Source organism: Frieseomelitta varia, unplaced genomic scaffold (assembly GCF_011392965.1).
Source record: "Frieseomelitta varia isolate USP_RPSP 00005682 unplaced genomic scaffold, Fvar_1.2 scaffold_493, whole genome shotgun sequence".
NCBI classification, from domain to species: domain Eukaryota; kingdom Metazoa; phylum Arthropoda; class Insecta; order Hymenoptera; family Apidae; genus Frieseomelitta; species Frieseomelitta varia.
The window spans coordinates 543,200-570,516 of NW_025110249.1; the positions used below are offsets into that span (position 1 = coordinate 543,200).

The following is a 27,317-nucleotide window of genomic DNA, read 5'->3' on the forward strand; positions in this document are numbered from 1 at the left end:
TATACAAATTTTGCATGCATCAATAAAAATGTAATCAATTATATTAAAAAAAAATTAATTATATTTATAGGTTAATATGGAGATTAAATATTGTAATAATAACAATATAACTTACTCAAAATGTAAAACTATTAGTCAAAATAGAGGAATCACTTAAATTGAATATCAGTTTAGAGAATCGTTTATCCACAAGTTATGGTGCTATGTGCGATATCACTATTCAATTTTTTATATGGAAAATGTTAAAATATATTTTTGTGTAGCAATTAAAATATAGAGAGATATAGATAAACATAATTATAAAAAAAAATATGTACCTGTCATTGTAATTTTGACAGTAACATCAATATGGCCAACAATATACATTAATGCTTCATTGTCACTTTCCTATCACATATCAAAAGTGTATATACATATAATATGCTAGTCACTAATATACTTCCATTAAACAATATAAAGCACAAATGAATACTTATATTTAATTGTAATGTAATTATGCTATCTGGATTATACCATGTATATTTGATAATTTAAATAAGTAAATTAATTTCATGCGAAATAAAATACCATATGCATGCAAAAAATTTACATATACCAATAAATAACATAAGTGAATTTATAAGCTATATATATTTATTTTATAATAGCCACAATTTTATTATAATCAAATGATTTATATGATTATTTCATAATTTTTTTTTGTAATATCACTCAAAAATAAACAACTCAAATGTTATTTTGAAAAGATACGGCAACAATGATTTAACGTCCAATATGTCTAGTTTAAAATTTTTAATGACTAAAAATGGTTGAAATTGTCATTTAACTAACACCTTTTTGAACTGGAATTTCTTGGTCGAACTTTTCAGCTTCTTGCTGCTCTTCAAACAATCTAATTAATTCTTCTGTTGCTGTTGGTTTGAATTTAAGGGCTTCACCAATCTTTTTCTAAAAATAAATAAAATGTATAATGTCTATAGTAATGAAAAATTTAATAGAAAAAGCAAAATATAACTAGAAAAAAATTTTATATTTACATCTGGGAATTTAATTTGATTCAAAGATGGATTTTTAAAAGTAAATGGTGTCCAAGGTCCTTGAATGGAAGGAAAGTCTGTATGCCATAATTTAAGTAATCTAAGAGCTGGACCATCATGATACTGAGTTTTCAATAATTCCATCCATTGTATAATATCTTGCCTACTAAAATTAGCAATACATATCCAACTTGTTTCTCCATTTACTATAATGTATATAAATATTTCAATATTATTTTTTAATATTTAAAATTTTTTAAAATAACTTAAATAATAATAAATAGTTATTAATAAACTTACAATATTCAGCTTTTAAAACTGGACTTCTATGCCTTCTTGGTTTAACATACACTACAACTCCAGGATTTTGTTTTGCATAATCAATTAAATCATGTTCTAAGAAACTCCTATATATAGTAAAAATATAATAAACATGTACCGATATGGAATATTGCAGGTTATGTTTTATGAAATATGTACCGAAAATAAAAGAAAAAAAAAGCAAGTCATGTATATTAATGCAATAATTATAATTTTTAAAAAATTTAATGTTTATTGTTCTACTTGTCATTGCATCGATATACGTGCAATATAAAAATTTAGTCTTAAAGAGGTTAGAAATGAAAATGTTTACCTACCTAATTCCAAGACTACAACCGTGACTTTTACAAAATTTTATAGTTATTCTCTGTAACTGACACACATAACGACCAACACCAATGCCAAACGGTGCACGTAAGAATCCAAATTTTTGAAATAAATGTTTATTTGACATATTTGCAGATGAAAATACTTTTCACGTTTATTGCTTTCACAAACAGTATCGTGTCTTCATAAACATGTTCCTACGAGTTCATCTTTATAAATTTCTTGGAAAAAAGTTTAAGAATTTCTAACGTTAAATATGTTAAAACAATTCTTTATTTCATTTTTTGTTTTAATACGTTTCTTCTACATTCGTTTCAATTTTTCACAAACTTTTTTTTTATAATTTGTCTTTCACCTTTTAAATGTTTCAATCGAAAATGCAAAGATCATGATGTTTAACTATTATCGAACCATCGTGGTTCAATTACGTTACATTTTACGGGTGGTAAAGGAACAGGTATTATGGAGGGCAATGATGTAGGTAAAAATTCTCCTGGCCAAAGATGAACAGCGTCCATGAATAAAAATCCAACAAGGATACCATGCATGAGAGGAGCTAAGATTCTTAATAATCTACTTCTTGGAGGTTTCTGTGGCCACACGAAAATTAATCGAGATCCATCTATTATAAAAAGAAGGAAGAACCTTATTTTTATATAATTTTCTAAATTAACAGATACGTATCAACGGTAGAATATGCATCGAGTTCAGAAGCGCTACTTGTGTTGCGACGGATAATTGATGATTTAACGTGATGGGGACTGACACCGGGAGGAGCACTAAATATTCCATTTCCGCTGCAAGTCTTTCTTTTTTTGTAACTAAATCTGCGACCACCGCTTTGCCCGTACAAGATACGATCTTCGAAATTGCGTTCGTAGTTGGCTCTAATAGAGCCTGTGACCGTACTTCCGGTGCTATCCTGAAGAGATGTGCTGGTTCCGGTTAACAAAGAATATTTATCGTCGTCAGTGTCACGGCTAGTCAGGCCTTCCGTTCTTCTGTTAAGCAAAGATCCATTTGCAAATTAATTATTCAATTAACCATATTCTGGTTTTACTAACTCTTGACTAAGTCGAGAGGCAACATTACTATCCACTTCGGTTTGCTCCAGATTTCAAACAGTTCGATATGTTTTATATTATCTGCTGATGAGTGAGATTAAAACAAATATAATACATTTGGAATGATTTGCAAGGACGTTAATGTTAATGCATACTGATTTTCATTGCGCGTAAAATTATTAAAAAATGATCAAGAATATAGAAAAAAAAACATACGATCTTGTTCGATAGTTTTTTTTTAAATATCATCATTGCCAATTTCAATTAATATATCACCGGTGAGAACGTTAACTAATGCAGATATATGTTATTCTACTTGAAAGTGTCAACAGCAAATATACAATAATAAATTAACATTCATGTGTAATATCAAAATTTCAAGAATAATGTTATCAAAAATGACTCGTTGAAGCTTATCAGTTTAAATGCTAAGTCAGTGTATTATTGATAGAGTGAAAATGTTAAAAAAAATTTTGCACGAAAAATAATAATAACCTATTTGTGATTACAGTGCATATATATTCAGTACGGCTCTCGATAAATTTTATTTTTAAAAGAAATTACACTTTAGCAACCATGACGTCTCAATGTAAATATATGTATTCCAAATAATTATTTTATATATTATACAAACATGACACATTTTCAAAAAGATAGTACACGTATGTTTGCTTGGTAACGCACGTAGTAGAATTTCATGTTTGTGATGAATAATATTGTACGTAATGTTGCGCAATATTATAATGAATAATATGCGGATCAAAAATAAACCACACCATCTTATCATTTGCTTAACAAAGAAAAATTGTTTTATAGCAACAGCAAAATGGTAGTTTTGTCCATATGTTTAAAAATTGTTCAGCATTTCGTTCAGCTATCTATGTATGGAAATCTAAAAATATATATAAGTTGCATAGATTTTTAAGAATGGGATGCGCAAAGATGTTGAACGAGTCCAAAATAAAACAAATTCTCGAATTAAAGCAACGAAATTTACTAGTGTCAAAGATATCGAAAGCAATGAAGAAGAAGTAAACACATGATCTATTAAAAGACGTTATGACAAATACTGATGCAATACTGAACAGTCATCATAACATTTCATCTCAGCATGAATTGCACATTTCAAATCTCAATTCATAACGAGACAAATTACACAGAAAGGTGTTAATGCAAGTATTTCGAGTTTTTGCCATATATATTACAGCCGTGTAAAAATATCAAGAAATTGAAATTGTAAAAAAAAAAAAGTAATATTTTACGTATATAACGAAACAGCGAGTCCATTAGAGCAAATGGCAAATTCTCGAACGACAAGAATTTATTTATAATACTATGCCTACGACGTACGAAAAGAAACATTGACAAAAATTCAATGACAAAAATAACACAGATTTCTTTTCACATAAAAATTCACATAATTACATTGTCACAATTGTCATCACATATTGTAATTTACAACAACAATTACAAAATATTCACTACTATGACAAATGTACTATCATTTCGCATTAAATATAGAATAGTTTTTCCTTGTACATGTTTCCATGTTGTACAGACTTTATAATATCACAACTCCTTACCAATAACACGCATATTCTGAGTGTTTCAAAGTAACTTAACTATTTGTTAGACATACAAAATCATATGTACGTTGCTAAGAAATTAAAAGTAGCATGCATATATTATCTTTTTTCCTGGGAATATATATCACTATGTATGACACTTTTTCATTTTTCTTTCATTCAGTCTTAGGTCCAAAGTCAGATGTGAAGGCTAGTGAACATCTTTCGCCGTACTTCGAGGATATCACGATGAAGATGGAGGAACGACGTTGCGATCTTCTCGGCAGACAGAAATATTTAAGCGACAAAATTACGACGATGGAACGATCGATTCCTGCGTTGATTGCATACAACATGTGGATGTCAAAGAAATGCGATGACGCGCCGTATTATAAAATTCGCAAGATCATGAAAAAGTTTGCTCCTTATTCCGATCAAACTGAGAAACTTCTCGAAAATTTGAAGAATACCGTGGAGGAACTGAACAGCGAGACCGAGGAGTTGCATGTACGGAACGATTGAAATTCAACGACTTAATTCGGGTAAATCTTACCGGCGTGCTTGAATCATTGTATTCGCTGCAAAATTTGACGTATTTCTAACGATAAGTGCACCTCCTCTTTTATGTTGTATCTTTATTAAACATTTAATGACGAAATACAATTTAATTTTATTAGGAGAAGATCATTCAAGCGGATGTTAAATTGGAAGAGACAGAAATGGAAATAGAATCTTTGGAGCTTATGAACAGAGAGATGAACGATACGTTGAAGAATCTGGAGAAAGAAGTGAGATGTCACACCAGTGCGAGTCTTCATTCGATACATTCCGAGGACTTGCTTTGTTTATCGAAGATTCGTCAATTAGCTGAGGAAGAATTAAATCTGAAAAATCGTATTAAACAATTGGAACAGAAGGAAACGCTTTTCAAAGAGCATATGGATCGATTGTTAACATCTAAGGAACATCAAAATGCTTGTACTCGAAAGAAAATCGTCAGCTGCGTTCAAGATTTAGATTGTACTGGGAAAAGGATATGCTACGTTCCTGAAAAGTGTTTATTTCACGAACAAAGTGAGGCGAAGGGAAAGCAAGGAAAGGAGGAAGCTGTTACTGTTGGTGAAAATTATGCATTTAAAATAAAATATAATGAATTTTTTCTCTTTATTTCCATATTTACACAGATGCAAAGTGACGCAATAATTTCCACATCGGAGCAAAATATTGAAAAACGTGATCAAGAATCTGAGTCTCAGCTGCCTGAGGAAAAAATTGAAAAAAAATCCTGGATACCGAATTGGTGGTCAAATAATGAGAAATCAGAGGCTCGGATGAGAAGTACAGATACCCTCGGGTCATCGCATGTTGAAGATAATGTACAAGAAATTGTTTTTATGATAAATCATTTACTAATGTTCACAGGAATATTACAGGAAACTAAAAAACATTACAGGAAACTAAAAAACCAATTGTTGCTTCGACTAATCCACGAACTCAATCGCCCACTGTTGAAAGAACGTTGAAAGACGAAAAAATAAGTGATGATGAGCGACCCAAATTGTCAAAACCCAAGTCGAAATCAGCACAGTGTCATCGTCCTTGTTTCACACCTCAGGATCTTGAATGTATTGTTAAAAAAACTTGTGTGGGAAAACCTTGCAAAATCTCTTGCAACAAACCTATCAGAGGTTGTACTACATCCACAAGGAAACCTTTTTGCAAGCTACCACGTTATATAATGAAAGATCATGGCATGTACCTACTATATATGTAACGCATTCAATTTTTTAATAAGAACAGAAATTAATATGAAGAAAAACACAGGTATTCGGACAGGATGCAAACCATATGTGCTATCTTGTGATTTCACAAGTCCCTGTGAAATTTGTCCAATAATGTCCTGCTCACGTCCAATTGGAGGCTGCAGATGCAATTGCAAAAGCAAATGTACCCGTAGTTTATCCGATGCACCATGTAATTGTAGTGATGATCCGTTAGGTCCTTCGGAGGAATATCATCCAAGTGGTTCAAAGCAACTGGGTGAGGAAGACAGTGAAGATGAATTTTGCGAATGTTGCTCATGCGGTTGTGAAGACAGTGATGAATCATTGTGTCAATGCAACTAATCGTAAGTTTTTTATTTATTCATTTTAAAATTGGATTCTACAACCATTATTTTATAAAAAGTATTTGATAAAATGTATAACTTTAAGAAAAGGTATGTTTTATTATTATTATTTCTTTATTTAGAAGGGATAATATTTGTGCGTATTCTTCCTGAAATGAAATCAAACAGGTAGTTGTGAAAATAAAAGAGTTTTAAACATTATTTTTGGTATTAAAAATATTTAAAATAATATTACGTACCCTCCAGAACTGAAGCAAACTCTTATATTAGAGTCCATGCCATTTATTGTATTCATGTCTTCGGAACTTAATTCAAAATCGAAGACATTGAAGTTTTCTTGTATTCTAGATTTTGTTACTGATTTGGGAATCACCAAGTGTCCACGTTGTATCTATTGAATAAATTTCTTCTTTCTTAATTTATTCAACAATGCAAGTGAAAGAAATTTCGTTGATTTAATAAAATACATACTTGATACCGCAGTACAACTTGAGCAGCAGTTTTCTTGTACTTAGTAGCCATTGCTGTGATTTTCGGATCTTCTAAAATTGTAGGTTCGTTAGGCCTTAAACCTGGTCTAGCGAAAGGACAATAAGCAGTGATAAGGATTCCTTTGGAATTGCAAAAGTCAGATAACTCTTTCCCAACTAAATACGGATGGCATTCGATTTGATTTGTCACTGGTTTTATCGTGCAGTTAGAGAGTAATCGTTCTACTTGTTGAGAATTGAAGTTACTGATACCAATGTTCTTTACAAGACCTTTTTTGACAAGGTCCTCCATTGCACGATAAGTATCGATATAATCAGTACCATCGTCTATAAAATTACCATCAGCATCTTTGGGAAATGGATTATCACCAGCTATAAAAAGAAATATATTTTATTTATTGATTAAATAAAAGGAAAAAATTGAAACTTACGTTGGAATCCCATAGGTGAATGCATTAAATAAAGATCGAGATATTCGAATTTAAAGCTGTTCAGAGTTTTCTTTAACGCAGGTTCAACTAGATCAGGTCGATGGTACGTATTCCATAATTTACTTGTCACAAAAATATCTTCTCGTTTAATGACACCTTCTTTGATTTTTGCTGCAATTGCTAAACCTACTTCCGATTCATTTCCATAGAGTAGAGCGCAATCAAAGTGCCGATAACCGACATCAATGGCATGTTTAACTGCTTCAGTCACTTCATTAGGTTTGGACTTATTCGATAAGAGAAAAAAAAAACATATTAAAGAAATGATTCAAATGTCGAAATTAAAAAAATTTTTATGTGGAATTACGGAAAAAAATTATGCTTTGATAAAACGTACTCGTATATTATTAATGAAATCTAAATAGTAGTTATCTTCTAATAATATATCATTTTAATAAGTATCTTAATATTGCTTATCCAAATTGTATCCAACATACCTGCCAAGTACCCAAACCAAGAATGGGATAAGTATTGCCGTTATAAAATTTTACAACTTGTTGCACCATTGTCACAGATTGGAATACTTCATAAATTGACATTCACCGAGTGTAGAGTGCGTATTTATACTAGGCAGATGATAACACGTATATATCTTTTACCTTGAAACAAAAATGATTTAAACTTGCCATGTCATATCTCCAAGTAAGAATAATACTATGTTCTTAGCAAATAGATCGTTTACTGATTATGGAATAATGTTATATCAACTTTTATGTTCAAAGTGACTTAATCTAGTCCAATATATTTTAAATTTATATATATAAGTGCTTATCTGCAAAACTAACAATTTTTGCAAATATTTATTATTAGTATCAAGTTTCCTTTTATTTGAAAGTATGACCATATGGGAAATAAAACTACATATGTTTTTATTATAGTTTATTTTATACGAATTTCATGTAGAAAATATACAGGAAGAAATTGTAAATATTACAATGAGAATAGTTTGTACATACTGATTCTTATCTTAATTAGAATTAAATATGGAAGATTTAGAATGGAATATGGAAAGGATAGTAAGGGCTGGGCTCCGTACTGAAAAAATATAAATGATTCTATTAAAAAATCAAATTTTGTAACATTCATATTAATAAGTAAAAAGTACTTACCCAAGCATTGGACAGATTCTGCCATTGCAGTCAAAAGTGTCAATGTAAGCAATATCTTCTGGGGAAAGTTTGAAATCGAAGACTTCACTGTTTTGAGCAATTCTGGACTTTGTAACTGATTTAGGAATAACTACGTGACCACGATCCAGCTAAAAGAAAAATAACAATTGTATTATAAAATTACTTGACTATAGTTCATGAATGAAATATTAGCATATACCTGGTATCTAATAAGTACTTGAGCAGGTGTCTTATTGTACTTCTTCGCAAGTTCACCCAATTTTTGATCTTCTAACAATTTTGGATCATCTGGTTTAGCCCATGGTCTATCAGGTGATCCAAGGGGACTATAGGCAGTAATAAGAATACCTTTTTGGATACAAAATTCAGAAAGCTTCTTTTGAGTAAGATATGGATGACATTCAATCTACAAATATATAATTCATTATAAAATATAGGTTTCATTAATATAGGCAATATATTAATACAGGTTGAATGAAACTTATATTTACTTGATTTGTAACTGGTTTAATAGTGCAGTTTTTAAGCAATCTGTCTATTTGTTCAGAATTGAAGTTGCTAACACCAATATTTTTAGCAAGTCCTTTGGATACCAAAGCTTCCATAGCTTTCCATGTATCTACATAGTCTGCATTACTAAGAGCAGGAGTATTATCGGCATTTTGTGGGAAAAGACCACCTCCTTCCTTATATGCCATTGGCCAATGAATTAAATAAAGATCCAAATATTCGAGACCCAAATCTGACAAAGTTGTCTTAATAGCAGGTTCAACCAGATCTGGTCTGTGGAAAGTATTCCATAATTTACTGGTGATGAAAAGATCCTGCCTTTTCACAACACCCTCATCAATTTTTGCTTTAAGGGCAGCACCCACTTCTTTCTCATTGCCATAAACATGGGCACAATCAATATGTCTGTATCCTATGTCAATTGCATCTTTAACAGCCTGAGTAACTTCTCCAGGTTTAGACTAAAAAGAAAAGGCAAATCATATAGATTAAGTCAAACAAATAAATTATCATATATAATAAATATATAGGTAAGAAATATATTTGTGTTAAAAATAAGGGTCATTTACTTTTACTAACTGTTTAGTTATCATTTATATACACTGACACTATTAAATTACTTCAAGATGCACTTTTGTTGATCAAAAATAATTTTTAATATGCACGTACAAAGTTTAATATAGCGATTTTGTCCAAATATGTAACATATTAAAATTTCATTTAACTGAAGTACAATATCGAATTACATAAGTAAGATATAAAAATCTAATCATTATACATCAAACATAAATTACAAAAATTATAAAATAATACTATTATATAAGATAAATTTCCAAAAAGATTTAGTAATTTTATAAATTTTAATACGACATTTTAAAATATTTCATTTATTATTTCCATATTTAAAATTTTAATATATTAAATGTCAGAAGACAAACATGGAAACTGCTATGACGCCTTTATCATAAAAACAATTCAGTAAATGAATCGCTGTTTCAATATACATGTATAATACAAAAAAAACCATTCATCTATTTAATAGACTGAGAACATCATAGAAACATACTGCGCCTTAAATAATATAGTTACACATTTCAATTGACATAAGTAGAAGTAAAGAATTACGAACAGACTATGAATGAAATTCAGTATAAAACTTTACCTCAGAAGGTCATAAACATTGCAATCAATTTTATCTGTCTTTCTTACAGGCAAATAAGTTGAGTAATATAATATAAATTCTATATTATTCCATTCTATATGTGCATATATATCATCAGTTATAATACTCACCTTCCAGGTACCAAGTCCGAATGATGGCACTTCATTGCCGTTGTAGAATTTCATCATTGGTGCGTTTAAAACCATTTCGATGCTTAAACTTGAAACACAATACTTAATATTGGAAGTATTTTGAGATTCGACAGGTCGTCATATGCTAATGCCGTCAGAACAGTGCCGGTAGTTTTGCGCAGCTCCTTTTATAAATATCTTACATTAACCCCTGTCCCCTCCTAAGAAGACAACCTCGTATATCAAAGGACGAATCGTGATTGTCTCATTTATATTTTTTTTCGCTTCATTCATACTTTCTGCAAAAAAAATTGTTTTAGAAATAAATTGTAATTAAATTATTCGCGAATATACTATAATTAAAGTATACTTCTTTTAATAGTGCATTTCTTATTACAATTTACACATTATTAATTTCAGTTAATCACAGCTATGAAATTTATTCTAATATTAATATATTGATACAAATTAAAAAAAATTTTCTGCGATTTAATCTATTGATTTGTAAACATCGTGTGTATTTTGGTAGTGAAAATTTTACATTCAATTTCCTAAAATATTTTTCGACTGAAATGTCTTATCTGCTTCCTATATTTCAGATTTTCATACTGATTCAAGAAATTGATATGAAGATTACAAGTACAGAAATATTGGAAAAATCAAGAGAATATCTTTGAACTAAAAAACCCCCTAAAGCATACTGCCCTGCTTTACGCATGCGTTTCGTAGTCTCTCATGCATGCGCGATCTTTCGTAAGCTTTACACGTACAGATATAAAAAGGTTTTTCTATGTAGTTGTAATCTCGAACGTAGTTGGAGACGCCGGTAAATTCGTTAAGAAGAAACGGGACCTATGGAAAATTACAAAGTCCGTTAGGAATAGCAAGGAATAGTTCCCTTGGTTGTTGAGAATGAATGAATGGATTACTCGTATAACAGAAATAGAGCGTTCTCGAATGCAATTTTATAGCCGTATTTCGATATTAAATCACAATTCAACGTTAAGTAAAATTTAAGATCAATAAAATATCGAAATTCTCAAGTATCAAGTATATCTAATCACAATGAACGATGTATTTTTAAGATATTGATATCCAAAGGGATAAATTATTTGAACAATAAATAGGGAAGAATAACAAGCTTTATGTACATGTAAATTTATATTTTTTGTACGTGTACATTCCAGTATATATATATATATGTGTATTTCACGTAAATACATTTAATTTAAAATCGATATACGTATGATTATTGAGTCTTATAATCTATCGAGTCTTATATCTATGTTTCTTCGTTCTCATTCAAATAAGTTCAATAATATTAAAAGCAAAAATATTATCGATATTTCTTGTTTCCCCGTTTAGCAGTATATGAATAAGATTATTATGAAAGTATATGAATGAACAGTGACTTAAACTTTAAACTCTCCAATAAACACTTTTAAATTAAATTTTCTTATATTCATTTTTATGTATGTACATCTAATATGAAAAGAGCTTTTACCGATGGAAATATTTTATATCTTATGCACTATCATAACTACGCTACATACTAAATACATTTTCATGGAACGAAGTTACGTTTATATACATATATTTACATATATTTACTAATAGAGAGTTTAACCTTGATTACATTTTTCTCGATTATATCTCAAAAATAAAAAAAATGCTTAACATTTGATATCATATTGAAAACAGTGCTAGCTGAATTCAGCTACGTTATCATTTTGATAAATATTGCACATTCTATAAGTACAAGTATAAAACGTGTTTTTTAAATAATTTACATAACACACATAAAAATTTATCTTATATCACGTAATGCGCTTTTCTATCAATCGATCAAGTTAAATAGATTTATCGATTTTATAATTGAACGTATTGACTAGATTAGTATTATCAATTACAATATATGTTTGTGAAAAAGACAATATGGGCAACAATTTGAACGGAATAATACAGAATTCGCGCTTAACTTATAAATAACACAAATCAAACTATCATATTACGATTATTCATTGATCGATTTATGTATAACACTTAAGAATATCTGATGAAAAAATCCGCAGCAATAATACATAAAAACTGCTAACCATCCATAAATAAAAATTGCTAACCAAAACAGACAATAGACTCTGGTGCAGAGATGACGAATGCAAGTGTACATGGGTGTTTCGTAAAAATTAAATTTCGTATTTGAGTACTTTTTAAAAATCTTGACATTATCTGCATATTGACTTTTCTTCTTATAACGAGCACAATTCACGGTATCTTTCACGCGATTATCTTTCAAATTATTTTTATTCATTATAAAATTATCTCCCGAATTGATTTCGTTATTAAGCACGATACTAACTTTCTGTCTGTAAGAAAACCAATCCGGTATATCGTTTCCATCGCAGAGATAAGAAGACTTCTTTACCTTTCGGAAAATTAAAAATTTTACGATAGCTTTGACTCTTTTTTGAAAAACAACTTTGTTCCATTGTTTACACGGCTTATCCACCATCAGTTTAACATTGTTCTCTTTTCTGACAGCTTCTAGCAGCAACTCCAGGATTAAAAAGTTGAAAAACCTGGTCTTGAAACACAAAAGATTCTCCAGATCGTTTCTGAGAACTTGTATACTTCTATCATTGAATATACCGATGAATTCGTGAAGACAAGTTTGACTGTCGACTTTTAAGATCATACAGTTGAGCATTGTCAGAATAAAATTCATTACTCTGGCCTGAGTGGTTTTTCCTTCCTTTAAAATGGTTGATATTTCTTCAAGCTTTTTGTAGAATAGCACCAGGCCGTTGTATTCATTCGTACATTCCAATATCATGGCGATTCGTGAAATCAACAACTTCGAAAGTTTCAATATTATTATTCGTATTTTCGCTTGTTCAAATTATCTTAATTATTCTTTCAATAGAAAATTTACACAGACTGAGTTTATGTAATTAATTCACGATTCGCGTTCAAAAGAATTACTTAAAATTAAAGAGTAATTTAAATCGAAGTATCGTCGGTTTTACGCGATTTCCACAATGTCATCGAGTAATGGTATTACTGACGATATTTTTGTTTACGTTCATCCGATAGAATGTTAGAAATAAACACAACATGAGTTTATCAGAGTGACAGAGGGGATCGTATTCGTCGTAACAAACTTTATTGATCTAAATATGAACTAAACTTACAAAAAGTTCAATAAATAAAAAGCATGAAACAAAAAAGCAGGAAAGAGAAACACACATTAGAAAGATTTAATAAATAATTATGAAAATAATGAGAAGACTTATATCGAGCAATTGTTTTCAAAACTAGAATCTTTGAGAGAGTACCTTCGAATCGGTGATGAAGTACGATTCCTATTCATGTAAAAATCTTCGTAGAACGTAGAGTTCGTACGTGGATCTCCAAAGCTGATATCTTCCGTGTTCAAATGTTCTAGAGAGTTCGATAGTTTTCCATGAAGGCTCTCCTCCGTTGAATCGTCTGGCCAAACGAATTCCGCGATACCTTCCGTGTAAGAAAGAAATGGTTCCGCTGAAATTTTCTTTTTCATCGTGAAAGTGTCGTCCTCTTCTAAGAATTCCTCTTTCACTTGCTTCTCGAGCGCCAGAAACGATTTCAACGAACTACTAATCACGTTGTCCATCGAAACAAAACGGTTCAACGAATCATTTGTATTATTAATTTGGTTGCTTGGTTCTACTGACGTGTTCAGTCTCTTCGATTCAGTCGAATTCGGTCTGGAACCTCTCGTTAAAATCGGTATGTCTTTGTATTCTTCATGTTTCAGTGCGATGCTACTGAAAGTAATGACATCCGGTATCGAGGACAGAGAAGTTGTTGCTCTCATGTGGATTGAAGAATTGCTCGAGCGTATACCATTTATTCGCGTAGTTTGAAAACTGTTGCGCGTCTTGTCGAAGGTCATCATGTTTTTAATCGCATCACGATACTCTTTCACCTTATCGAGCATTCTAGACCTCCAAGAACCGCATTGAGTGATTGGCGACACGATGTTATCTAACGATAACAATCTGTTGCACGTCGGTGAGTTGGTTCGGTTGGAAAATTTCGAGTTCCATCTGTAAAAAACCATGACAGTTTCGTTCAGTGTTTCGTGGTATATGTTTCTGATACGTATCGGAAAACGTCAAGTTTATAATACTTACGCTTGCGTGATATGATTCATGATGTAATTTCGTCGTTCATATAACTAATTTATAGGACAATACATATACAAGTGAATACGTGACTGACAACTGGCTGATAACGAATAATTACATATTGCTGGTTTTATGTTAATAATGCTCACGAAGGTCGTGCTTGAATTTACTTAAATGCCAAACATTACGATACGTGGGAAATTCAATTTCGGATATGTGATTTATCCTGTTCTGTTATATAAATTTCTGAAATCTCTTGCTTACTGATTAAATTCTTTTTAGAATCAATGAACGGTAAAGGAGGGGAAGCGGGGCCAGTGGAAAAATACCATCGCAAAATCGTTGGACAGTGTCGTATTCATAAGTATACGGTAGTTCGTAATATATAAAAGTTTCGTTTATACTATAGAATAAGCAATTATTGAGTGAATCATTTTGGAGAATTCTCGCCCACTAGAGTCTTTGCTATTCATTGAAGAAATTTGGTCCGGAATTCATAATGAGTATAAGACATGGTCATAGACGACGTTATTAAATAAACAACAAAATTTTGTTGTTACTATAATATATGCTAAGTAAAGGTAGTTTATAGAAAATTTTCGAATAATATTTTTAATAATTTTTAACTAATAAATAATAAAATTTATTGTTATCTATATTAATAATAGAATTTATCAGTGTCAAATTCGTCACGCACAATGCATAATACTGCATAACTACAATAAGATTACTAAAAATTTAACATAAATTTGAATATATAATATAAGTAAAAAAAGAAATATAATAATTCTGATATTTTAATAATTTAAAATAGTTGAAAATTTAATTAAAAATTGTTTTTATAAATGTTTTATAAATCAATTATATCTAAAACCATGTATTAATAGTTTTAAAATTTTAATTTACTATATATAAAAGAAACTATCATAAATCTATCATAAAACATGGATAGAGCTTTTTATCATATATAATAGCTTGATTTCGATTAATTACTAGCTTCTCATTTCAGTATCTAAAATTAACAACACTATAATGGATTTCAAAAATCATGTTTCTGGCTCGTTCATTATTTGATTAACTTCGATCGTTTTACTTGATATTCTCCAAGTTTTCCAATTTATCGTTGTAGAGTGCGCTAAAAGCTACTGATTCTTTTACTGTGTCGGCATTTCAGAGCATAGAACACGATGTTTCATGAGATAAAAGATCTACTTTTATATCTCGTCTGTGATATGGTCTTCTCTGTACGGTTATTATTTTAGATTTACTAGAAGTCTATAGATTATACCACAGACTTTTCTTATTCAAACAAAAAGCAATGAATATAGAACGAAAAGGTATTGTATTTAAATTTCGTATCAATTAGTATTACTTGATATGAGAATGAAGTAAAAAAGAAAAATTGAAAACTAAGGAAGGGCAAATGCTTTTTGTAATTACTGTAAATAAAAATTAATTCTTCTTTAGTGTGAGATAATGCATTTTTATTTTTCTTCATGCAGGTTTCCTTCAAAATAGAACTTTTCAAACGACCTTCAATTTCGTTCCAATCCGTTGATTGCATTTCCGTCGTATTATTCCTAGCAATTATGATAATAGTATTTATCACTACGTCACATGTTTTTGAAACGCATATTTTTCGAAAATTGTTACTATATTGATTGTATAATACGTGCCACATTACAATAGAAGAATATTGTTGCACTGTAAGAAACTATGCGCTTTATGTGCACTTTTGCAAAAAAGGAGAAAATGAAATACTTCCTGCTTGCCAATTTCTTTTTCTAATGCGATTTTATTTATACTCAATATATACTATGCTGTTCTTTAATTAAAGTTAACATTGGTGGAATATAGTAATTAGCCTTGTTCGTGGTGGTGCCCCCTTTGTTACGGCGTATGATGTCAGATGGTATGGAGCATCGAAATTTTCCATGGCATTCAATAAATCTAATTGACTAGATAAGGGTCAACCGAGTGCCAAATTACACCGTGGGATTATGTAAGTTCAAAGGGGATATACCTTGCTATTAATTTATACTGAATTTGATGAGTTGTTTCCTGCCATTTTACGTCTTTGCAATGAAACTTATATTAGTCAAACGGGTAATACTTGTGTCCTCTCGCGCTGCAAAGAAAAAGGAATTACTTTACTGTTAAATAATCAAAATTATTTTATGAATTAAAAAATTTTTAGTATGCTTACTCGCCAAAACGCGCAACACGTTGACCTGTACCAATTTTATCTATGGACACCATTTCCTCGTTTGTTAGAGAAAAGTCAAATATATTCATATTTTCTTTTAATCGGCTCGGTGTTACTGTTTTTGGAATGATAGCGACTCCTTGTTGTAACTGGAACACATCGGTGAAAAAGAACGAAATTTTATATCTATATATATATACAAATAAGCAGATTAAGTATATTTTAATAAATTTCGTTTTTTCGTCTCAGCTATAATTTCGGTAGATTGAAGGCAAAGAAGATTCGTATATGTTATATACGTACCAAATACATTCTCTTTACATCATAATTTTATCTGCATAATTGTGTCTATGTATATTATACTTATCTTTGTCAGTGGAAATAACCATGCACTTTGTATTATTTCCAAACGAAATATCACAATACAAAAAAAATATAAAATCGCATCTTTCATTAAGAATTTAATTGGTAATAAATTAAATAGTAGTACTAAATAAAAAGTATTGTAAGTAATGAAATATAATTAACTTACTATGTATCTTAGAATAATTTGTGCTGGTGTTTTATTGTATTTTTTCGAAAGCTCTATTACTACTGGATTGTCCAAGCCAGTTGGTATGCCCGCTTTATTTCCTGGTTGTCCCAGCGGTGAATACCCAGTTATCGTAATATTGTGTTTTTTGCAAAATTCTATTAATGGTTTTTGATTCACATTTACGTTGACTTCGACCTAAATAGAAATAATAAATATTTATTATCTTACTTAGAATTATAATGAAATTACATGTGAATTATGAATAATACAAATGACAATTCACACTTGCCTGGTTATTTACAGGTTTTATTTCAGCTACACTAAGTAGACGAGTGATTTGCTCTTGATTAAAATTGCTAATTCCAATACTGCGAGTTAATCCTAATCGCGCGCATTCTTCCATTCCTTTCCAGGTTTCAAGATAGTCAGTATCCGACATCAAAAGATCTCCATTGTCATTTCTGGGTGATAAATCACCTCCTTCCTAAAAAAAAAAAAAGAAATAATTGGTTCGTGATTTAAAATGCTCGATAATTAAACCGATAATTATACCGATAATTAAAAGCGTATTAAACTGAAACGAACCTGGAAGGCAAATGGCCAGTGTACTAAATAAAGATCCACATAACTTAATCCAAGATTTTCTAAAGACTTTTTACATGCTGGGACTACACTCGACTCTTTGTGAAAGTTATTCCAAAGCTACAACAAAAATTTTCAGTTTTAATAAAATATAAAATGAGAAAATTTTGTATAAAATTGATTACCTTTGTTGTAATGAAGAGATCCTCTCTTTTCACAGTTCCATCCTTGATTTTTGTTTGAACTGCTTGACCAATCTCTTTCTCATTTTGATAAAAGAACGCAGTGTCTATGTGGCGGTATCCTAAGTTTATTGCCTCCATTACAGCTGCTTCTACTTCTCCAGGACGGGACTGGGAAAATACAAAACATATTTAAATTTCATAAAAAGATTTATATAATTAGTTAGATTAGAAGCAATATAAAAGAATGGAATTTAACTAGAGATTTATTACAAATTGTAAACATTATAATGAATTTACTGTATGTTTTATTATAAATATTTTATACATTTTTGTTATATATTTTCATAAGGGTATACATATATTTGAATATTTTCTATCATAATTTGTTCAAATTTATGGAATTTTTAAATATAGTATTCAAAATCCAAAGTTAAGTTTTAATTTAAATAAACCGCGCAACGTGATCACGTGACACTCTTAAAAGAATTTGCTAGATCTTTTCTCACACACACATTTATATAACGTATGATTTGTAACATTTCAATTATTGTTTGTTATCTTACCTGATAGGTACCAAGACCAAAAGTTGGCATTTTATACCCATTGGAAAATGTAAAAGAAGGTATTTCAGCCATGGTTGATTTTAAATCTTAATCGTTGGAAGAACAGATATAGTGCTGATAAATTCGTAGTAGAGGTTGTCTCTGCAACAAGTATAAATCCGACGATATTCTAGAAACTAACTGATTAAAGTATATCGTACCTTCTAGTCATACTGTATTCCTCATAGTCAATCATTATATAATGATAGTGACGATGTGTACATATGTAGCTAAGATTAGATATCTATATGTAGCTAAGATTAGATATTAATTCTGTATTGCACAAGGCCAATGTAACGTGATGTTATCAATAATGTTAACGCTATTAACAACGCTAGTAAATAACATTAAACGTATTAGATAATAAGCATGATTATTTAATGCGCTGAGCTTCTGAATATTCAATAGAAATGACGAACACGATTATTATGTTCTACTTCTTAAATAATTTTTTTATACAATTGATTTATTGAAAATCAAATTAATTACAAATATATGAACGAAGATTATATAGAATATAGGTTTACAAAAATATTTAACAAAATAGTACAATTGATTGAAATAATTTTCTTTTAAAATTCTATATTGAACGGATAATCCACGTGTCCCTTGAACCTAAACACAAAATATCGATAATTAGATATAACAAAATATAGATAATTAAAAGGGAAAAATAAGAAATAAGAAATATGCACATTCACTTGTTATGTTCATGTATTACTTACTGCTCAGCAGGACAAATACGAAGTCCACGGTCAAGAGAATTGATAGTTGCAATTTCTTCAGGTGTTAATTTAAAATCAAAGATGCTTATATTTTGTTTTATGCGTTCCTTAGAACTGGATTTTGGGATGGGAATGGTACCAATATCAATCTGCGATAAATAGCAGTCATTCTAAGTAAATTTAAGACAAACGGATGAATGTATACATATATAATTATAAGATAAGTTACCAAGTATCGCAAAACAACTTGAGCCGGTGTTTTGCCGTATTTTTGGCTAATCGTCACTATTTCTGGCGTCTCGATCGTAACTTGTGGATCAGTAGGTTTCGCCCAAATACGTCTAGGAGAACCAAATGGACTGTAAGCCGTGATAGATATACCACGTTGTGCACAGAAATCTCGCAACTTTTTTTGATTTAAATTTGGATGGCATTCCACTTGATTCATAACAGGTTTGATTTCAGCGACTGATAAAATATGATCGATCTGCTGGGAGTTAAAATTGCTAAGACCTATACTTTTTGTTAATCCCAGTTTTATGCATTCTTCCATTCCTCGCCATGTGTCGAGCAAATCCACATTTCCATACATGGGATTACCTTTCTCATCAACTGGCCATAGATCCATTTTGTCAGTTTTCTAAGAGAATTATGTTACAATAATATAATAATTTATTTTAATTATTTGTTTCAAGACTATTGTATCGATATTAACCTATGAACCAAGGAAAACGAGCTAACTCATATTATGAGATACATATAGTTACATATTTGAGTGATAATGTTCCTTCTTTTTACGTGTTTTATCTTTTTAGCATTTTACAATTAAAACTAAATTATACTATATTTATATTGCAATTATAATTATAATTATTAACATACTTTAAAATAAAAATTATTTCAATTGAAATTAATTGATCTTAATTTCATAACTGTGAAATGTTCTGATTAAGGAACAACTCGGTTGACAGGTTTAGATCAAACGTGTAATAATGTTATTTTATCGATCTTACATTAAAAGCTACGGGCCAGTGAACAAGATAAAGATCAATATAATCAAATCCGAAATTTTCAAGTGACTTTTTGCATGCTGGTACTACTTCTTCTCTCTTGTGCATCGTATTCCATAACTGAAAATATAAAAATGTTGAAAAAGTTCATAGATTCAAGATCATAGATCAAGAATTTTTTTTTTGATCACCTTTGTCGTGATAAATAAATCCTCTCTTTTTACCACACCCTCAGCAATCTTGTCGCGCAAAGCTTTGCCGATTTCTTTTTCATTGCGATAGATATAAGCACAATCAAAATGCCTATATCCGGCATCCACCGCATCTCGTACAGCTTGTTCGACTACAGTTGGATCGTCCTTAAAAAATTTACACGAATATTCATAAAATGCGTAAACAAGAAATTATATTTTCAATGAACTTAATAAATATGTTCGTCCACATATTTATCTGTGTATTTACATGCATGTTTTTGCGTACAATAATGTTTTTTAGTCAGATTCTTCACTTTATATTCCGAAAGATAGTATCTAATATTTAATATTGATATCTAATATCATTGACTGATAATTGATGCAATATAAAAATAAAACAAATAAAAGGAAACAGCACAAGCAAATATTATTGATATGTATTATTTTTGTCTTTTTCTTGAATTTTTATTCATATTTATAGATATAGATCATTTCCTTATCTATCTGTTAGTTTTATATATAATATTCTTTTCTTCAGATGTTATTTTATTTTTATATCTACTTATATCTACTAAACACCAGCATATACATTCGTATATGCCATATTTTTGAATTATATTGTTTTAATTTGAATTATATCACTTCTTTCTCAGTCTAAGAGAGCTATATACACTATTATGTTGTATATATTATAGGTTTTTAAATTCTTTATATAAAAATTTATGAAAAAATCTTTTATTTATTCATCCATAAAACTATCTATGTAATTACATAGTATAAAGCTCCGCTAGATATAAATTCATAAAACTTCATAACTTCAAACATAACTTCGCGAAAAATCTTGCCATAGTTAATAAAAAAGATAATAAAATTTGTGCATCGTTTTTCATGATGGAGTATATATAGATAGGTTATATTATGATAGAATTTCCAAAATTGTTAAAATTCTTAAAAATTAAATAAAATTTTATTTAATTATATTTTTAACTATAAATTAGAATTTTTATTAAATCCTAATTTGTTGGAGATTTGTGAAAATATTTTTATGAGATGGGAGAGTGTTCCTTTTGAAAGAATTACTTTATATACTAATAATTATTGAATAAAAGTTTTGTTAATAAAATAGTTAAATAAGTAAAAGAAAGTCATAAACAAAAAAAAATAAAAATATTGAAATTGATCAATTCAGTCATTGAATCTAAATTCGATTAAACATTTATGAGAGAAATAAAATATTGCGCAAACAAATTAAAACATTTACATTATTTTGATATTAAGAAAAAGTACAGTGGTCATGGTACACTACATTATCATGCTGCTATTATAAGTACAGAAAACATAGCTTCAAAATAGTGATAACGATTTTTCATGTCACAATAGAGAATTTTCAAACATGCCAATTATGCTGTTTTTTCTTGTTTGCAATATTTTTATACTTAATGTTAATAGCAAAAATCTATCAAATATCTTTTGGAATATAAATGAAAAATCTGTCAATATTTCTATATCTGTAAAATCTACATTTTATACTACTTCTAAACAAAATACTTACTCCAGCTTGCCAAGTACCAAGTCCTAGGACGGGAATTTTTTGTCCATTACTTAAGGTATGCGTAGGTGCAGACATCTTTTTGCTTTTACTCGAACGCACTATATCAATCTAAAAAATCATACGCAGTACAGATAGGCCGCTTATAAATGAAATCCCCTTCCACTTAACAGCCTTCGTACTATACATGTGTTAGTTTCTTGAGATTAAATAATTACTATGATTACATAATTATCTCTGCAAACATAAAATATTTGTAATAAATTTTTTTTATGAGTTAGAAAAAGTTTGTGTGGTTGAACGCATGCATATATCTTTTATATCTTATATTATATTATAATAATATTAGTTGAAATATATCTACAGTAATTATAATTATAACTATAGCAGTGTTAAACAGATGGACATAAGTGAAGCAGCTCATATATTTCATTTTTAATATAAATATAAAGGAGTCAATTTTATATAATTTTTCCTAAAAATTAGCTCTTAAATTTATGTGGCTGTCATTCCCTAGCTAATAGTTTATTGTTAGTGTGCTTAGCACGCGTTTTGTTTAATTTCTTAGCTAACATTGAAGCTGTGCAAAAAAACATAATGGAATTTATATCAGTGCTTTACATTATGTAATTAGGTCAAAATAAACCTATTAACGAATAAATTAAAGTTTTTTTCATAGATCTTCATATGAAAAATTTGCAAAACCGTACCAACATAATATGTGTATATGACTCTCTTTAAGAAATAAATCGATTATTATAATAACGTACCGTTTAAGGTGATATACGGGAAAAACACTATAATGACGTTTAATAGCTAAATAATGACATTTAATAATTTAATAATTTAATGCTGATTAGAGTCATTTAACGTTGGACTTTAGCTATAATCTGAAATGTAGATCGTTCATTAATATAAATATCTCTCAATATTTACATCTGAAATTCATGATAGAATATATTATACAAACTTAAATTTTCTGTGCCTTGTTTATAGATTTTAAAAAATATATATTAATGCATGTAAATATATTTATTTACCTGAAATTCTATCGACAGAATTTCAGGCAATAAAATTCCAATATTGACTGTTTTGTTTAAATAATTGATTGTTTCTAATTTGTTTCTCATTTTTACAATTAAAGTATCAGTCTAAATTAAAGATATACAAGAATATAATATATTCAAGAATATAACAATTTCCCAGAAATAATTGTTCTTATTAATAATATTCTTTTCCTTCACTAATTTGTCTTATTAATGGTTTTTCCTTATTATTTTATATATATTAAAAAATATTTTATATAATCTTTGGCAGTGTTTTGGATAAAAATTTTTCCAAACTTTTATTCAATCATTTTCTAAGATTTGAGTCCAGTGTACATGGATTTTTTTAAAATGGTGTTTATTTTTGGATGATTTTTTGTGCTTTTTACTCTTTTTTTCTTCAATTTCTTTATTTGCAAGAACTATTGCTATTCTTTTCGATGATAAGTAATATGACTATTGCGATGTTGTCATATTAATTGTATTATCATATGAATGTTTTTTTTTTTGCCTGTATTAAAACAAATTTGTATTTATATAACTTAAGTCTATGTCATAGAATTGTCAATTTTATTCCTCAAATACTGAGATAATCCATCAATTTCGGAATTTTTGTCATTATTGAATTTTTTAAAATAGCTTACGTTTGTTTTTCGGTTTGAAATGGCAGAAATTATGAATATGTTCATATTTATAATTTTAGATGAAAAACAATATAGATTTTCGAATTATTAATATATTCATATTTACAATTTTACAATTTTTTAAAGTAAAAATATGTTACATGTATATTTTATCAATGGAAAAATTTAATGACTGACAAAGTTCGTTTATATACATTTTCATTTTTCGACATAAAAAGATGATATAAGAATATAAATCTATTTTATAAAGATTTTATTTCCTCAGTGTCGTTTGCTATATGTGCTTTCTCTTTTCTCGAATTTTTATTTTGGTTTTTTATTTTTTTTGAATTTTCTACACCATTTTCTAGGTCTATCCTTGTTCTTGCACGTGTACCAGGACCCCAGTTAACTGTAGGATTTTGTTGAAATCGTGTTAGCTTGTTTAGTCTGGATATTGGATTTGCCAACGGATGTATATCAAATGAAATATTTGTTGTCGTTGGTGTATTTAATATTTTTATAGCGGGACTGTCGTTTGATAATTTATCCCTTTTCACGGAATTATTTTTTTCCCATGCGCGTACAATATCCCATATAACTTCATTTGGAGCATCCGTTTTTATAGATGTTTTGCAAGCATGCGAATACGATACACGATAGCCTGCATTTAACAACGCAGAGCGGAATATTAACATTGATGGTGTGACACATCTGACTATCGACATTAAACGATCAAGAGTGTAATATAATGGAACATTTAATTCTTCATGAATAACATTTAAAACTCCTACCATCCTTTTGAATGTTCCCAACTTTATACTGTCTAAATTACATAAAAGATTATTTACAAAATATTCATTATGCAAAGGACCTAACCATATTGGTCCTCCTTCATGTTGCTTATGCTGACAGATTTTACAAAGTTGATCCACATAAGGCGAAGATGTTAATTTGTAGCCTCCAGTGGACTTCTTATAACATAATGGTTGCGTATTAATACTCTCGCAACCTGTACACTGATACACCATTCCAATTTTAGTTGCATTCTCTTTGCATTTAATGTGACTAGAGAATACTTTAACAAATACCCTTATATAAAAGTCAACACTTATAGAAAGTAGTGGTATTATGTATCTACCGTAACGCCCTGCATGCGAAGCAATACTTTGTAATAATATTCTTAGTGCCATTTCATGGCAAGCTTTAGATCTCAAGGAGATAGCTCCATATTTGAGAAAACAAGTTTCAGGGCTATTACCAGCTAATACTGCCATATCTGTAGCCGTGATCATAAGCAATCCACCATCTGATACACATTGTACTGCTCCATCCAAAAATATGGTAGGACAACCATATGGGTCTAAATCTATCATGTCGAACTTGTTCTTTCTACTTTGATACATGAGTAAAGTTGCATCTTCATGACTTGGTTTTACAAGATTTTCAACTCCATTATGTTGTATATTTTTTTTAATGCTTTCTACAGCCTTTGCACAGATATCATTGGCTACAATTTGCTTTATGCCTTTTACTTCTTTAGCATATCGAATGCTACGTAAACCAGTGGCAGATAAAGCTTCTAATACAGTGATCCCATCTTCTTTTTTTGTATTTCTTTCGGTTTTTTGTTCTTGTATGTCTTTTATAAAAGCTGTTAAGGCAGCCACACCAAGGTCTCTATTAAATTCTTGAACAGGATTGTAAAATACATTTGCATTGTTAACTAAAATTTCTGCTTCTCCTTCTTTTATGCTTGTATCTAATTTTGGTTTTTTTAGACATTGTTCCATGTTATTATTTTAAATCTGAAAAATATTCAATTAAGCATTTCATGTAAGTGAAATAGATACATAAGTAAAAATGTTAGAATAATGATAATTTCTATCTAACACATGATAGATTTTATTTAGGAAATTACCTTTGTCAACAGCACAGTTATGCTTTTGCAATAACAAACTTTTATTAAGTACCATAGCTATATAAGAAGTAGATAGTAAACCTATCACTTAATGGTGATTTTTGTCACACACTTTGAGAGTTCTAAAGCAGTTTTACTGCGTTATTGTCAGTAAATATAAGTCAGGATTTTAATTAAACAAGTACAACTACCAAAAATTATAAATTAACTATATTAGTTAGTTTTTTTTACAATTGAAAATTTATTTGTTTCACAGATATTAAAATATTGTTACCGCGGAGCGGTGAAACGATGGAACTAAATTGTTTTACTCTCTTTGTCGCATACTTGTCATCTTCTTTGTCTATAAAAATGTAACAAGAATAAGTTATATGCTGCCATCTGTCGGATTTAATTATAACTTTCCATTTATTTTCAACAGATGGTAGTACTACAGACGAGGTCATATACCTCCTATCTAGTACCAACTCATCTATCTTGTTATCTTATCGATTCACAGCCAATAGATGACAGCAGATGGCTTATTCTTGTCACATGTTTAGATACTTGCTTGACATGTGTATAGGCATCATACCATGGGAGGCAGTAGTATGCGACAAGAACAACTATAATGATATGTAGACAAGGAGGATGATATTGAATGACAAGGATATACATAACGTGTGATAGATATATACGTAACGTCTACGAAAAGAACAATAATAACGATTAGTTTTTTATTCAAATAATTGTTGTTTTAATGTTGAAAAATTTTATCCAAAAAATTAAAAAAATATTCAATAACAATAAACTTTCACAGAAAGGCGTAAGAAAATCATATTCATGCAATAAATAATAAACATTTGCTTCTGGCGTGCCATAATTTTAAATCAAAAGAAGAAAGTTTAATTGATTTTTAAATTAGAAATCAAACGCAGTGTTCGCATAATATCAACATACGTGTACAAAAATTCAGTCAAAATTATCTGAGAAAGGAAATTGTCCAAGAAAAATTTATGTAATATGAAAGTTCTGAGAATTGAAGCAATTTACATTTGGAAATGACACACTGAATTATATATTTTCTCAACTGATGCATAATAAAACGAAGCTTTCTCATGCTGTAAAAAATTCCATTCTGCTATCGATTGTACCTAATTGTGTCTAAGATCCCCCATTCTTCGTCTAACATCTCCCATTTCTACTATATATATATAATTCATCCCATTCTAAGTAAGTCGAACGTTGTTTGTTTCACTGCAGTCTATCTACAATGAAGCAACAAGCGATGTCGTTTATATGCATCGCGCAACAAGTCTTTCAATGTGATTCATATTTAGATTCGAACGCGCATTGTCATGAATTTTCACTCTGTAAAAAGTCTCGATTACGTGCACGCATTTCGTATGTCATATTTATTTTAAGATTCACCTGTGTCATTTGACACGAGAGCAGGTAATGGAAAATCATTTTGTAAATTGAACGATGAAAGCAAATTATTTTAATTACCAACGCGCTCATTTTTAAGAACGCTTCGATTGTTCGTAAGCGTGAGAAAATTGATCTCTGTGGCGCTAGTGATGGAATCAAGTCAAATGCAAGGAGGATTTCTTCCTAGGATTCGGTTACTCATG

General features: G+C 29.6%; 9 protein-coding genes and 1 long non-coding RNA gene across 20 annotated transcripts; 2 read left to right on the forward strand and 8 right to left on the reverse strand.

The window, feature by feature from the left end:
• Nucleotides 1-777: 777 nt before the first annotated feature.
• Nucleotides 778-1,882, reverse strand: LOC122533089 (39S ribosomal protein L43, mitochondrial). The gene is made up of 4 exons (XM_043662467.1): nucleotides 1,676-1,882; nucleotides 1,338-1,444; nucleotides 1,038-1,243; nucleotides 778-948 (listed from the first exon to the last, which is right to left on the reverse strand). The coding sequence occupies exons 1-4, from the start codon at nucleotides 1,810-1,812 to the stop codon at nucleotides 823-825; spliced, it is 576 nt and encodes a 191-aa protein (XP_043518402.1). The 5' UTR covers nucleotides 1,813-1,882; the 3' UTR covers nucleotides 778-822.
• On the forward strand, nucleotides 1,815-25,973 carry LOC122533091. Its single transcript, XR_006307642.1, has 3 exons — nucleotides 1,815-1,943; nucleotides 11,545-11,559; nucleotides 25,961-25,973. It is a non-coding gene; the product is annotated as an uncharacterized LOC122533091 (long non-coding RNA).
• On the reverse strand, nucleotides 2,081-3,551 carry LOC122533085. Its single transcript, XM_043662464.1, has 3 exons — nucleotides 3,391-3,551; nucleotides 2,406-2,686; nucleotides 2,081-2,307 (listed from the first exon to the last, which is right to left on the reverse strand). The coding sequence occupies exons 1-3, from the start codon at nucleotides 3,534-3,536 to the stop codon at nucleotides 2,081-2,083; spliced, it is 654 nt and encodes a 217-aa protein (XP_043518399.1). The 5' UTR covers nucleotides 3,537-3,551.
• LOC122533072 lies at nucleotides 3,160-6,503 on the forward strand. 2 transcript variants are annotated; one of them, XM_043662439.1, is made up of 7 exons: nucleotides 3,160-3,181; nucleotides 3,261-3,338; nucleotides 4,499-4,821; nucleotides 4,992-5,429; nucleotides 5,499-5,690; nucleotides 5,768-6,065; nucleotides 6,139-6,503. In XM_043662439.1, the coding sequence occupies exons 1-7, from the start codon at nucleotides 3,175-3,177 to the stop codon at nucleotides 6,438-6,440; spliced, it is 1,638 nt and encodes a 545-aa protein (XP_043518374.1). In that variant the 5' UTR covers nucleotides 3,160-3,174; the 3' UTR covers nucleotides 6,441-6,503. The 2 variants fall into 2 exon arrangements, with proteins under 2 accessions (XP_043518374.1, XP_043518373.1); XM_043662438.1 differs by having other exon boundaries at nucleotides 4,992-5,690.
• LOC122533078 (1,5-anhydro-D-fructose reductase-like) lies at nucleotides 6,444-7,997 on the reverse strand. 2 transcript variants are annotated; one of them, XM_043662450.1, is made up of 5 exons: nucleotides 7,862-7,997; nucleotides 7,365-7,650; nucleotides 6,914-7,305; nucleotides 6,692-6,833; nucleotides 6,444-6,591 (listed from the first exon to the last, which is right to left on the reverse strand). In XM_043662450.1, the coding sequence occupies exons 1-5, from the start codon at nucleotides 7,961-7,963 to the stop codon at nucleotides 6,557-6,559; spliced, it is 957 nt and encodes a 318-aa protein (XP_043518385.1). In that variant the 5' UTR covers nucleotides 7,964-7,997; the 3' UTR covers nucleotides 6,444-6,556. The 2 variants fall into 2 exon arrangements, with proteins under 2 accessions (XP_043518385.1, XP_043518384.1); XM_043662449.1 differs by having other exon boundaries at nucleotides 6,682-6,833.
• Nucleotides 8,291-10,554, reverse strand: LOC122533079 (aldo-keto reductase family 1 member B1-like). The gene is made up of 5 exons (XM_043662451.1): nucleotides 10,358-10,554; nucleotides 9,046-9,525; nucleotides 8,754-8,960; nucleotides 8,534-8,682; nucleotides 8,291-8,459 (listed from the first exon to the last, which is right to left on the reverse strand). The coding sequence occupies exons 1-5, from the start codon at nucleotides 10,430-10,432 to the stop codon at nucleotides 8,417-8,419; spliced, it is 954 nt and encodes a 317-aa protein (XP_043518386.1). The 5' UTR covers nucleotides 10,433-10,554; the 3' UTR covers nucleotides 8,291-8,416.
• Nucleotides 11,136-15,096, reverse strand: LOC122533083. Of its 5 annotated transcripts, none has more exons than XM_043662457.1 (3): nucleotides 14,533-15,096; nucleotides 13,693-14,445; nucleotides 12,979-13,136 (listed from the first exon to the last, which is right to left on the reverse strand). In XM_043662457.1, exons 1-3 carry the CDS (start codon nucleotides 14,550-14,552, stop codon nucleotides 13,112-13,114), a joined length of 798 nt encoding a protein of 265 aa, XP_043518392.1. In that variant the 5' UTR covers nucleotides 14,553-15,096; the 3' UTR covers nucleotides 12,979-13,111. The 5 variants fall into 5 exon arrangements, 4 of the variants coding, with proteins under 4 accessions (XP_043518391.1, XP_043518392.1, XP_043518394.1 ...); XM_043662459.1 differs by lacking the exon at nucleotides 12,979-13,136 and adding an exon at nucleotides 13,190-13,211; XR_006307639.1 differs by lacking the exons at nucleotides 13,693-14,445; nucleotides 14,533-15,096 and adding an exon at nucleotides 11,136-11,209 and having other exon boundaries at nucleotides 11,862-13,650.
• On the reverse strand, nucleotides 11,789-22,344 carry LOC122533077 (1,5-anhydro-D-fructose reductase-like). Of its 2 annotated transcripts, XM_043662447.1 has the most exons (6): nucleotides 22,118-22,344; nucleotides 20,563-20,730; nucleotides 20,375-20,491; nucleotides 19,591-20,001; nucleotides 19,362-19,510; nucleotides 19,098-19,251 (listed from the first exon to the last, which is right to left on the reverse strand). In XM_043662447.1, exons 1-6 carry the CDS (start codon nucleotides 22,190-22,192, stop codon nucleotides 19,209-19,211), a joined length of 963 nt encoding a protein of 320 aa, XP_043518382.1. In that variant the 5' UTR covers nucleotides 22,193-22,344; the 3' UTR covers nucleotides 19,098-19,208. The 2 variants fall into 2 exon arrangements, with proteins under 2 accessions (XP_043518383.1, XP_043518382.1); XM_043662448.1 differs by lacking the exons at nucleotides 19,098-19,251; nucleotides 19,362-19,510 and adding an exon at nucleotides 11,789-11,839 and having other exon boundaries at nucleotides 19,567-20,001.
• LOC122533080 (1,5-anhydro-D-fructose reductase-like) lies at nucleotides 15,999-18,891 on the reverse strand. 3 transcript variants are annotated; one of them, XR_006307638.1, is made up of 8 exons: nucleotides 18,598-18,791; nucleotides 18,035-18,202; nucleotides 17,853-17,969; nucleotides 17,557-17,751; nucleotides 17,265-17,462; nucleotides 16,733-16,881; nucleotides 16,550-16,654; nucleotides 15,999-16,261 (listed from the first exon to the last, which is right to left on the reverse strand). XR_006307638.1 is itself a non-coding variant. In XM_043662453.1 (8 exons), exons 2-8 carry the CDS (start codon nucleotides 18,667-18,669, stop codon nucleotides 16,621-16,623), a joined length of 933 nt encoding a protein of 310 aa, XP_043518388.1. In that variant the 5' UTR covers nucleotides 18,670-18,738; nucleotides 18,798-18,891; the 3' UTR covers nucleotides 16,302-16,620. The 3 variants fall into 3 exon arrangements, 2 of the variants coding, with proteins under 2 accessions (XP_043518388.1, XP_043518387.1); XM_043662453.1 differs by lacking the exon at nucleotides 15,999-16,261 and adding an exon at nucleotides 18,798-18,891 and having other exon boundaries at nucleotides 16,302-16,654; nucleotides 18,598-18,738; XM_043662452.1 differs by lacking the exon at nucleotides 15,999-16,261 and having other exon boundaries at nucleotides 16,302-16,654.
• LOC122533074 (probable tRNA (guanine(26)-N(2))-dimethyltransferase) lies at nucleotides 23,987-25,962 on the reverse strand. Of its 2 annotated transcripts, none has more exons than XM_043662442.1 (2): nucleotides 25,757-25,962; nucleotides 23,987-25,591 (listed from the first exon to the last, which is right to left on the reverse strand). In XM_043662442.1, exon 2 carries the CDS (start codon nucleotides 25,574-25,576, stop codon nucleotides 24,047-24,049), a length of 1,530 nt encoding a protein of 509 aa, XP_043518377.1. In that variant the 5' UTR covers nucleotides 25,577-25,591; nucleotides 25,757-25,962; the 3' UTR covers nucleotides 23,987-24,046. The 2 variants fall into 2 exon arrangements, with proteins under 2 accessions (XP_043518377.1, XP_043518376.1); XM_043662441.1 differs by having other exon boundaries at nucleotides 25,705-25,962.
• Nucleotides 25,974-27,317: the final 1,344 nt, after the last annotated feature.

What these genes read in the sequence shown, in the direction of transcription:
- LOC122533072 (XM_043662438.1), top strand. An exon ending in AGCAACCATGACGTCTCAAT is followed by an intron (nt 3,339 to 4,498) that starts GTAAATATATGT and finishes TCTTTCATTCAG; the next exon opens with TCTTAGGTCCAAAGTCAGAT. An exon ending in TTATATAATGAAAGATCATG is followed by an intron (nt 6,066 to 6,138) that starts GCATGTACCTAC and finishes AGAAAAACACAG; the next exon opens with GTATTCGGACAGGATGCAAA.
- LOC122533089 (XM_043662467.1), bottom strand. Translation starts at nt 1,812, where the DNA reads ATGTCAAATAAACATTTATTTCAAAAATTTGGATTCTTACGTGCACCG. An exon ending in AGTTTTAAAAGCTGAATATT is followed by an intron (nt 1,244 to 1,337) that starts GTAAGTTTATTA and finishes TATACATTATAG; the next exon opens with TAAATGGAGAAACAAGTTGG. An exon ending in ATCAAATTAAATTCCCAGAT is followed by an intron (nt 949 to 1,037) that starts GTAAATATAAAA and finishes ATTTATTTTTAG; the next exon opens with AAAAAGATTGGTGAAGCCCT.
- LOC122533080 (XM_043662453.1), bottom strand. Translation starts at nt 18,669, where the DNA reads ATGGCTGAAATACCTTCTTTTACATTTTCCAATGGGTATAAAATGCCA. An exon ending in TTGGTCTTGGTACCTATCAG is followed by an intron (nt 18,203 to 18,597) that starts GTAAGATAACAA and finishes GTATTTTCCCAG; the next exon opens with TCCCGTCCTGGAGAAGTAGA. An exon ending in ATCTCTTCATTACAACAAAG is followed by an intron (nt 17,970 to 18,034) that starts GTAATCAATTTT and finishes TTTTTGTTGTAG; the next exon opens with CTTTGGAATAACTTTCACAA.
- LOC122533083 (XM_043662456.1), bottom strand. Translation starts at nt 13,190, where the DNA reads ATGATATTGGAATGTACGAATGAATACAACGGCCTGGTGCTATTCTAC.
- LOC122533078 (XM_043662449.1), bottom strand. Translation starts at nt 7,963, where the DNA reads ATGTCAATTTATGAAGTATTCCAATCTGTGACAATGGTGCAACAAGTT. An exon ending in TTGGTTTGGGTACTTGGCAG is followed by an intron (nt 7,651 to 7,861) that starts GTATGTTGGATA and finishes TTATCGAATAAG; the next exon opens with TCCAAACCTAATGAAGTGAC. An exon ending in AAGTTGTACTGCGGTATCAA is followed by an intron (nt 6,834 to 6,913) that starts GTATGTATTTTA and finishes TTTATTCAATAG; the next exon opens with ATACAACGTGGACACTTGGT.
- LOC122533079 (XM_043662451.1), bottom strand. Translation starts at nt 10,432, where the DNA reads ATGGTTTTAAACGCACCAATGATGAAATTCTACAACGGCAATGAAGTG. An exon ending in TCGGACTTGGTACCTGGAAG is followed by an intron (nt 9,526 to 10,357) that starts GTGAGTATTATA and finishes TTTTCTTTTTAG; the next exon opens with TCTAAACCTGGAGAAGTTAC. An exon ending in TTAAACCAGTTACAAATCAA is followed by an intron (nt 8,961 to 9,045) that starts GTAAATATAAGT and finishes ATATATTTGTAG; the next exon opens with ATTGAATGTCATCCATATCT.
- LOC122533085 (XM_043662464.1), bottom strand. Translation starts at nt 3,536, where the DNA reads ATGATAAGATGGTGTGGTTTATTTTTGATCCGCATATTATTCATTATA. An exon ending in TGTACTATCTTTTTGAAAAT is followed by an intron (nt 2,687 to 3,390) that starts GTGTCATGTTTG and finishes TTTGCTTAACAG; the next exon opens with AAGAACGGAAGGCCTGACTA. An exon ending in AATTATCCGTCGCAACACAA is followed by an intron (nt 2,308 to 2,405) that starts GTAGCGCTTCTG and finishes TTTTTATAATAG; the next exon opens with ATGGATCTCGATTAATTTTC.
- LOC122533077 (XM_043662447.1), bottom strand. Translation starts at nt 22,192, where the DNA reads ATGTCTGCACCTACGCATACCTTAAGTAATGGACAAAAAATTCCCGTC. An exon ending in AAGTTGTTTTGCGATACTTG is followed by an intron (nt 19,511 to 19,590) that starts GTAACTTATCTT and finishes TATTTATCGCAG; the next exon opens with ATTGATATTGGTACCATTCC. An exon ending in CGTATTTGTCCTGCTGAGCA is followed by an intron (nt 19,252 to 19,361) that starts GTAAGTAATACA and finishes TTTTGTGTTTAG; the next exon opens with GTTCAAGGGACACGTGGATT.
- LOC122533074 (XM_043662442.1), bottom strand. Translation starts at nt 25,576, where the DNA reads ATGGAACAATGTCTAAAAAAACCAAAATTAGATACAAGCATAAAAGAA.